This window comes from Bison bison, unplaced genomic scaffold (assembly GCF_000754665.1).
Source record: "Bison bison bison isolate TAMUID 2011002044 unplaced genomic scaffold, Bison_UMD1.0 scf7180017864518, whole genome shotgun sequence".
NCBI lineage: Eukaryota > Metazoa > Chordata > Mammalia > Artiodactyla > Bovidae > Bison > Bison bison.
In genome coordinates this window covers 13,222,653-13,232,973 of record NW_011495071.1, presented here as the reverse complement: position 1 = coordinate 13,232,973, position 10,321 = coordinate 13,222,653, and the positions used below count along the sequence as shown (strand labels likewise).

Below are 10,321 nucleotides of genomic sequence, written 5' to 3'. Positions count from 1 at the left end.
CATCTTGAGAAATCTGTGTGCAGGTCAGGAAGCAACAGTTAGAACTGGACATGGAACAATAGACTGGTTCCAAATAGGAAAAGGAGTATGTCAAGGCTGTATATTGTCACCCTGCTTATTGAACTTATATGCAGAGTACATCATGAGAAACGCTGGACTGGAAGAAACACAAGCTGGAATCAAGATTGCCGGGAGAAATATCAATAACCTCAGATATGCAGATGACACCATCCTTATGGCAGAAAGTGAAGAGGAACTAAAAAGACCTCTTGATGAAAGTCAAAGTGGAGAGTGAAAAAGTTGGCTTAAAGCTCAACATTCAGAAAACGAAGATCATGGCATCTGGTCCCATCACTTCATGGGAAATAGATGGGGAAACAGTGTCGGACTTTATTTTTCTGGGCTCCAAAATCAGTGCAGATGGTGAATGCAGCCATGAAATTAAAAGACGCTTACTCCTTGGAAGGAAGGTTATGACCAACCTAGATAGCATATTCAAAAGCAGAGACATTACTTTGCCAACAAAGGTCCGTCTAGTTAAGGCTATGGTTTTTCCTGTGGTCATGTATGGATGTGAGAGTTGGACAGTGAAGAAAGCTGAGCGCCAAAGAATTGATGCTTTTGAACTGTGGTGTTGGAGAAGACTCTTGAGAGTCCCTTGGACTGCAAGGAGATCCAACCAGTCCATCCTAAAGGAGATCAGTCCTGGGTGTTCATCGGAAGGACTGATGTTGAAGCTGAAACTCCAGTACTTTGGCAACCTCATGTGAAGAGTTGACTCATTGGAAAAGACCCTAATGATGGGAAGGATTGGGGGCAGGAGGAGAAGGGGACGACAGAGGATGAGATGGCTGGATGGCATCACCGACTCGATGGACATGGGTTTGGGTAGACTCCGGGAGTTGGTGATGGACAGGGAGGGCTGGTGGCTGCAATTCATGGGGTCACAAAGAGTCGGACACAACTGAGTGACTGAACTGAACTGAACCGAACTGAATAAAATAGAAATAGATTAGTATCTCCTCAAATGGTACAACATAAATAGCTTAAGCCTAAAACAGCATCATGATTAATGAAGCTCTAGAATCATGGCGGATTAAAGTGAGGAAAAAGGTAAAGATCACCATTATTACATAACCCCAGAGGTACAAGGCAATCCATTAAATAATAAAGAGGCAGAAAAGTGAAAAAACATATCTAGGTTAAACTAAAAGGAGTGTCAGATAAAGTCCAAAATTACCACTGGAACAACCACTGAAAACAAAGAGAATTCAGCAAGAGAAGGAAATGGCAACGCACTCCAGTATTCTTGCCTGAGAAATCCCAAGAACAGAGAAGCCTGGCGGGCTACAGTCCATGAGTTCGAAAACAGCTGACATGACTTAGTGACTAAGCAACAGACGCAAAATTAATATACAGAAACCCAACACACACACACACACAGAAGTTGCTCAGTCGTGTCTGACTCTTTGCGACCCCATGGATTGTAGCCCACCAGGCTCCTCGGTCCATGGGATTTTCCAGGCATGAATACTGGAGTGGGTTGCCGTTTCCTTCTCCAAGAAACCCAACAGTCCTCATATTTTCCAACAGTAATCAGTGGAAGATACCACAGACAATAGCAACACACAAAATATTCACGAATAAACCTAATAAGAAATATGAAGATCTATATGAAAAAAAATCATAAAACATTACTGAGAGACATAAGACTTAAACAAATGGAAAAGCACATGTTCTCAGATAGTCTATAAATTTAACATCTCAATCAAAAAAGTCAAGAAGACGTTTGGTTTTGTTTTGTTTGGAACTTGTCAATCTAATTCAGTGTTTAAAAAAAAGAATAATAGTCAAAAACATACTGAAATATTAGAATGAAGGAGGACTAGCCCTACTAAGTATCAAAACATAAAGTCTTAATAATTAAAACAGTATTGCTATGGATACATGAATAGAGCAACAGAAATGAATCAAGTACATATGGCAATATAAAACGCAGGAACAGTGAACTTTCAAATCCGTGTGGGTAAACTGGTCTATTCACTCAGCAATGCTGAGGCAGCTGGGCAGCCATCTGGAAAAAACGTGAAACCACATCTCACATGTAACAGCAGAATAATTCTAGATGGGTCATGGATTTAATTGTATTAGTCATAAAAAATTATTCTGTGAAAGACCATGTGTTTGCAGAGGAAAATATTCATTTTTACTTCTCAATGAAAAAAGCTGCCTAAAAAACAAGAAAAAAAAAAGTATGGATGTGAGTGTATAGTAGTTATCTCTGAATGGTCAGATTACAAGCACTAGATTTCCTTTTATAAATTCAAATTTTTTTTGTACTGAGCATGTGGTATTTTTTTATTCAAGGGAATAAAAGCACCAAAAAAATGGAAGAAAGGAATAAAAGGAACAACAAACACATCTGATGAACCAGAATTTAACTTAGTGAGCTAAAATTATACTTGCCTTTTCCTATCTTTAGGTATTCTTGTTCAGTCTGTGAAGCGTAGATGGCGGACAACACTGAGAAAACAGAGGCCAGCACTGTTTTCTGTTCCTGCAGTATGATGGGCGGATCATCAGACTGGCAGAATTCGTGGCACACCAGGTCAAAAAGTAAATTCCAAGTGTCTTTCCCAGTATCTGGACACTGTACTTGATAAAGATGATGAAGAAAGTAACAATTAAAAAACAGAAAACAATTAAATGAATACCTATTGTGCTCCCCCATTCAACATCTTACCAATTGCTTGAATTCCATCGTCTACTGTGGTGAGCAGCTGTAAGATATGCATGTAAACATCAAGCCCTTCTGGATTTTCAGAGCTAAATACAAAAAGCAAAAGCATTAAATCAACTCTCAGTCTGTGGAATTGTGACCATTCATTTATTCAGTAAATATTTATCATGGTACTAGGCACTGCCCTACATGCTAAGGATAAAAAAGGGAACAGGACAAAGTCCTTACATTCTAATGGAGGAAACAGTCAAAAAACAAATATTATGTACTACAATCAACACACACTGGGCAAGAAGTAAAAATTCGATTTGACCTTGGCCCATGAAAGTAACAATGCAGAAACCTACCAGGTGACAGATACTTCACCATGCTGGTTTACTTGAATCATCAGACAAAAAGTGACTGAGACTTCTACAGAATGAACTGTAAGGCCCACTGCACCCAGCACTGACAATAACGATGTTCTTAAAACTTCATAGGATCATCTTACCAGCCGAGCTGAGAACACTAAAACCTGGTAAGTATAATTTTTGTGATAAACAGTCTGGATTCCTAAACTCACAGGCTTAGTTCTTCAACCACACAATTAAGTGAAAAGATAGTGACAACTAAAAGATGGTTCATAAGTACCTACAGCTTGCAGGCACTATGTTAGAGGCTGGGAAAACAGATACATACACGACACCCTTACCTTCATGAAATTTACTGTCTAAAAGCAAAGACGATAATTACAGGGATAATAAATAACAGTAAAGTGATATGAATGTAACACTAGAAGATATCCAAGTAGCAGACTTAATTTAGTTTGGAGAGTCAGGGAATGTATCCTAAGAGAAACAGTTTGCCCTGAAAGGGGCAAAGAAATGTTGGAGGCAGAGACAACATGGTGTGCAATGGCTTGGAGTCACAATGGCTTGGTTCAGTTGAAGGAAATTTCCTATAGCTGAAACAGAGGACAGGAATAAGGATGGAGAAGCACTGTATAGGGCCTTTTAAGCCAGAAAAATCTGGACCTCATTCAAAGGAAGGCAACTGAAGAGTCTGAAGCATCAAAGTGAGATGATTAGTGTATGTTCTAAAAAGACAGCTCTATAGTCTCGGCCTGGAAAAGCGAGCCTTGAGGCTGGGAACTCAGGTTAAGAGAATGGTGCAGCTGTCCAGCTGTGCAACTGTCCATTGTAGCCTGGCAGGGGCACAAAGTTCCAGAAAAGTCAGGCAAAGACACTTCCCTGGTGGTCCAGTAGTTAAGAATTTGCCTTGCAATGTGGAAGATGCAGGTTCAATCCCCAGGCGGTTCAATGCCCACATGCCAAGGGGCAACTAAGCCTGGTGCACCGCAACGAGTGAGTCTGTGTGGCGCAAACAAAGATCCTGCATGCCACAACTAAGGCCTGCTGAAGCCAAATAAATAAGTGTTTTTAAAAAGTTAGGAACAAGGCTTGGAGGTTGACTGGCCATGGGAAAGGGGTGGGAGAGGGAAGTGTCAGTAATGGCTTCCACATTTCTCCCACATTATCCAAATGGAATAATGATTACCTCATTTATTGAGATTGAGAATACTGAAGAAGCAGGTCTGGGGGGAAATGATGAGTTTTATGCTCACCTGGATAAAGGACATAAAATTTAAAGGTTTTATTGTCGATTATTTGGAATTCCCTGGCAGTCCAGTTGTTAAAACTCTGCACTGTCACTGCTGAAGGCCCAGGTTCAATTCCTGGTCAGGGAACTAAGATCCTACAAGCCACAGGGAGTAGCCAAAAAAAAAGTAGGGCATAAAGCATTAACAGTGAGTTGACCAGCAGGCAGATCAATTTATAAATTAATTTTCTAATGACTAGCAAAAAACAGTTTCAGTGATCTAAAAGATCTAGTAATCACTCTTAGGAAGATACCAGAGCCCAAAAGGCAGTCACTTATCCGACACTGGCACATATATGGAAGGAGCAAGAAAACAAATGATACCTGACACTAAATGAAGAAGGTGTCACATGGCCAGTAAAAAATAAAGCACAAAGAAAATCTTTTCCATTTGATATAAAATTATACAAAACTGCAGAAGATTTTACCCTACTTCTAAGTAATATTACGGAGAAGGCAATGGCAACCCACTCCAGTACTCTTGCCTGGAAAATCCCATGGACGGAGGAGCCTGGAAGGCTGCAGTCCATGGGGTCGCTAAGAGTCAGACAGGACTGACTGACTTCACTTTCACTTTTCACTTTCATGCATTGGAGAAGGTAATGGTAACCCACTCCAGTGTTCTTGCCTGGAGAATCCCAGGGACAGGGGAGCCTGGTGGGCTGCTGTCTATGGGGTCGCACAGAGTCGGACACGACTGAAGCGACTTAGCAGCAAGTAATATTAGTATCAGAACAGGTATTTTGCAACCATTATGATTCTTGCAAAGAGCAAATACACTGTCACCAATATTAGTAGTGAATCAAACCTGTCAAAGATCAGCTATGTGCTACTCATCCCGCCAAAAGGAAACTAAGAAGACATATGTAAGGATGCTTCTAGCAACGGGGTTTTCCCAGAACATTTTGCACAGAAGAGGTCACCTACCGCACTTGTTTGGCAGCTTCAAGAACACATGGCACAATTCGAAACACTGGCTGCTGTTCAGAATCTTCCTGGGGTTGGTCCAGAGCCTGAACAGCCCCACTTTTAATCCATTCCAACATTAGCTTCTCATCCAAATCAAACAGCTTGTCCACAACCTCCCCAACCTTTACCAGCAAGTCAACTGCAGAGAATAAAAGCAACATTGAAATAAGAAACAAAATTTTTAAAGCAGTAAGTCTAATCAAAATTCCTAAAACTATGTCAAGAAAGCTAAATCCTATCAAAGCATTACTTATTCCAAGCGCAATCTGTTTACTACCTTCGTTTAAATTTGCTTGTGTTCCTTCATTTTCAAGTGGGAGATTTATCAGTATCTTGAGAGCTTAAGAAGAAAGTTTATATCTTGAACTGAAATAGTTTCTCACCTAACACTTAGTTTTTAAGTGACCTCTAGAAATAGTTATGTGGTTTCCTAAAAATTAAATATAATTTTAAAGATTTTTTTTCTAGATTACATGGTGACTTACCATTTGTTGAACTTGACATGATAAAGCAAATACTATCATAAATAGCTGGATTTTCTCGAATTCTTTCAACCCAGACACTGGCCACTTCTGTCTGGGAAAGGCAAGTAAGCAACAACCTACGTGAAAAATGTAAGCTTAATAGCTATCTTTCAAAACAGTAAAGAAAATTCAAGAGGGAAAGGGCAACTCTATTCTCCTGGGTCCCCTTATGGGTAAGTATAGAGAATCTATAAAAACAAGAAAGCATACCTGCTTGTTTCCAGCAGAGTAGGAGGGTCTGAATCATACAAACAGTGCAGCAATACCTGGCTACAAAAACAAAAAATGGTAACCCAAAATGCCTCACTTCTCTCATTTCAAATATCACAACAGAATGTTTAACTTTTTAAACATTTTAATTGTGAAAATATGGCTTACAAACATAAAAACCAGGAAGACACAGATCTACACTTGGGCAACAATTATAAAGCAAGACATAGAACAGAGCTGCATCTCTGTAGCCATTCTGTGTCTCTTACGAATCACAGTTCTCCTTCCCACCTAGAAATGACTACTATCCTGACTTTTCCAGCAATCATTTTCCTGGTTTACCCTATAGTTCACTTATATATTTTGGTTTTGAACTTTATATGAAAGAAATGATATTGTATGTACTCTTTTGCATCTGAGCTCTTCTGCCCAACACCATCTCTTTACAATCTACCCATCTTGTTCCTGTAGCTGCAGATTCACTGCTGTGGAGCATTTCATTGAATGAATATAAAACAATTTATTTTTCCAGCCTACTACTGATGAACATTTGGGTTGATTCCAATTTGGGGCTATTTCAAGCAATAGTCATAATACTTTTTGTATGAGTATCCTGATTTGTGTGTGCAATTTCTCTTACCATATACCTATAAGCGGCATCACTGGGTCACAGTGCATCTTCTAATTTGACTAAGTAATGCCCAACTGTCCCAAAGTGGCTGAAGAAATGCACATCTCATCAGCAATGTACACTGTTCCATATTACTTTTAAGATAAATATTTAATTAAATTTATAAAACTTGTCAATATTACTCATTCAGATTTTTACTAGGTATCAGTTCAGTTCAGTTGGTCAGTCATGTCTGACTCTTTGCGACCCCATGAATCACAGCATGCCAGGCCATCACCAATTCCCGGAGTTCACTCAGACTCATGTCCATCGAGTCGGTGATGCCATCTAGCCATCTCATCCTCTGTCATCCCCTTCTCCTTCTGCCCCCCATCCCTCCCAGCATCAGAGTCTTTTCCAATGAGTCAACTCTTCGCATGAGGTGGCCAAAGTACTGGAGTTTCAGCTTCAACATCAGTCCTTCCAAAGAACACCCAGGGCTGATCTCCTTCAGAATGGACTGGTTGGATCTCCTTGCAGTCCAAGGGACTCTCAAGAGTCTTCTCCAACACCACAGTTCAAAATGTCAATTCTTCGGCGCTCAGCTTTCTTCACAGTCCAACTCTCACATCCATACATGACCACTGGAAAAATCATAGCCTTGACTAGACGGACCTTTGTTGGCAAAGTAATGTCTCTGCTTTTTAATATGCTATCTAGGTTGGTCATAACCTTCCTTCCAAGGAGTAAGCGTCTTTTAATTTCATGGCTGCAGTCACCTTAGAATCCTTCAATTTGGAATAGTTCCTCAGTCTGTCCTTAACTTTCAGGACCTTGTAGTTCAAAAGCATCAATTCTTCGGCGCTCAGCTTTCTTCACAGTCCAACTCTCACATCCATACACGACCACTGGAAAAACCATAGCCTTGACTAGACGGACCTTTGTTGGCAAAATAATAGGTATCACTAGACACCAAACATAATCCTGAATCGTTTATTCCATGAATGATTACAAGTTACGGAAGAATAAATACTTTAAACTAGGATCTTAAAGTCCTTCCACACCTAGAAGAGGTAATAACCTCTATTTTGGAGGCCCCAGGTACTTGAATCCTGTGATAAGCCCTACAGCTCTTCCTGAAAATAACCTAGAACAGTTTTCTTAACCTACCGTAGGCACATATTTCTTTAAGATTCTGACTAACAGAATTAGAAGAGACCTATCCTCTAAGCAGAAGTATGAGAGCCTTTGAATCACAGGGGCAACCCTGTATCCTCTAGTCTGTTGGCAAGCCATTTCACCCACCATCTAAGTCAAAATTCTCAGGGTGACTATGGTCAACAAGTCTCGTTGTTTTAGACTCCAGCTCTGCGCCTCTGGATTCCCTGAACCTGAACTGTTTTGGACTCTGGTCAGGTGCTCCATCGCCAAGCTCTGCCCCACTGGTTCTTATCCCATGTGGGTGACTATTCGGGCTCTTTTGCAACCAATGCTGAAAACAGGTTTAAATTCTGAATCATGTCCACAAATAGTATGGAAGCCCTCAGATACCATCATCAACACACAGTGAAGTCCCTGGAGCATGCTCACCAGGAGAAAGGAAGTACTACATTCCATGTTTCCCTCTCTCTTATGTTTAAGGATTTCCTTAGGGATATGAAATATGAATCTATCTTTTAAAAACATAGTTATTATGAGGTAAAACTTACCAAAGATTTTTATCACTGCTGATGGACACACATATCTCCTGGAAACAGGCCATATTACCTAATATTCCCACACAGATTTCCTGCCAAATCAAATTTCACATGTCACAATGGCTCTAAGGTGAAAGACATATATACAAAAATAACAACTTGGAAAAAAAAAACTTTCACTGAGCCAAGTTTGGGGAGAGAAAAAGGGAAGCAGCACAGGGGAGCCTACTGCCTGTACCTAATTTGACAACTGTCCAGTAGTATTTGAGAGAAGATGAAAAACACATGAAAAAGAAAGATCAAAGGCAGGCAGGAGTTTGTGGAAGAAGAAATCTTATGGATGAACTGAGTCATAACTGATTGATAGGATTTGAATGTACAAACAAGACAGACATTCAAATGAGAGGGAAAGCGTCAGCCAAGGCAGGAAGGAATAATGCAACAGAGTGAACAAAGGCTAACACAGAAAGCTGCCTGTATTGGCACACAGCTACTGGTCAGACAAAAAGTCCGTTCAGGTTTTTCCACGACATTGTACAGAAACAAACTTTTTTGCCAACCCAATGTTAGTAGCACATGGTGGGAGGAGAGCGTGAGATAAATCCAGCAGATGGAAAGGATCAGGATTAAGGGCCCTAAATGTCATGTTGAAGAGTTTAGACTTTATCTGAGTTATCTGAAGTCATGAAGGTCCTCAAGAAAGTGGTCAACATACTGTAATATTTTAGGAAAATTATTTTGGCAGCAAAATGTGTAACACATGATAGTGAAAAATTTTTTAAAGAAGCTAACTTGACTAGTAACAGCTAATACTTATTTAGCACTTACTATTCCCAGGCACTACCCTAAGCACTTTCCATGTACCATTTCATATAATAATTTATGAGGTATGTACCATCATTATCCCCATTTTTCAGATGAGGAAATCAAAACACAGAGAAGTTAAACAACTTGCCCAAGATCTCCTACTAGAAAACAACAAAATTCCGGAGGCTAAGCATTTAACCACTATCTCACACTGCATCTCTGAAATCAAGGTGAAGGAAGATGAGGGTGGCAATGGCAGGTATAGAAATGGATCAAGTGGAGAAAGACTCAAGTGAAACCAGAATAATATGATGGGAGGAAAGAGAAGCAACTGAACATAACTCGTAGGTTTCAAGTTGTTTTATTTCTCCAGTAGGACAGATTGGTTCCATTGACAAAAACAATTAGAAAAGAAAGCACAGGAAAGAACACAATGAATTCAGTTAGGATAGTGCTTCCAAACTTGCTAGAAAATAAAAATCACTCAGGGAATGTACTGAAAATACCAATTTCCATGTCCCATCTCAGATCTATTGAATCAGAATCCCCAGAGTAGGGTGTGGGAAGTTGTTTATCAAGCACATCATGTGATTTTGAAAACTGGATAAGTGCAACAAGCACTGAGTTTGAACATACACAATTCTGGATTAGAAAATGCAGCATGCAAGCAGACAGTGCTTGATAAAAGGTCAGAGACAGAACACCAGAAATCAGAAGGGAGGCATCCCACAAACACAGATTTGCCACTTAAAGAAAGGTGTCGAGTAGATGAACTCACCAAGTAAGTGAATAAAAAGAGGACAAAGGATCTGATGTACACCTTAAAAGAAGCATGTAGGAAGAAATTAAAAAGGCAAAACAAGTAACAGAGAGGTGACTGGAGAGGTCAGAGACCAGGAGAGTGGGGTGGCACCAAAGTTAAATGAGTAAAGAGCTTCAATAAAATGTGGGTGGTCAAATGTAGGGAAAGCGGTAAACAAAACGGGGGCAGAAGAGCAGCACACACCTTGCCCTTAAAAACTAGAGGGAATAACTGAACTTCCAACCAAACACCCAGTTTTCCAGCCTTAGCTACTCACTGGAATAACCAGGGGGGACTTTAAAAGCTGTCTGGAGCCTCACATTT

The 10,321-nt window shown here is 40.1% G+C and overlaps 1 protein-coding gene across 2 annotated transcripts in view; it reads right to left on the bottom strand.

Moving 5' to 3' along the window:
- SAAL1 (serum amyloid A-like 1) overlaps nucleotides 1-10,321 on the bottom strand; it is a 25,471-nt gene that overhangs the window by 8,393 nt on the left and 6,757 nt on the right. For both annotated transcript variants that reach the window (XM_010830517.1, XM_010830518.1), the window contains 6 exons: nucleotides 8,401-8,480; nucleotides 6,082-6,141; nucleotides 5,833-5,948; nucleotides 5,306-5,486; nucleotides 2,744-2,826; nucleotides 2,467-2,655 (listed from right to left, as the gene is read on the bottom strand). In XM_010830517.1, coding sequence (XP_010828819.1) covers nucleotides 2,467-2,655; nucleotides 2,744-2,826; nucleotides 5,306-5,486; nucleotides 5,833-5,948; nucleotides 6,082-6,141; nucleotides 8,401-8,480 — 709 coding nt within the window. The remainder of the gene's footprint in view (nucleotides 1-2,466; nucleotides 2,656-2,743; nucleotides 2,827-5,305; nucleotides 5,487-5,832; nucleotides 5,949-6,081; nucleotides 6,142-8,400; nucleotides 8,481-10,321) is intronic.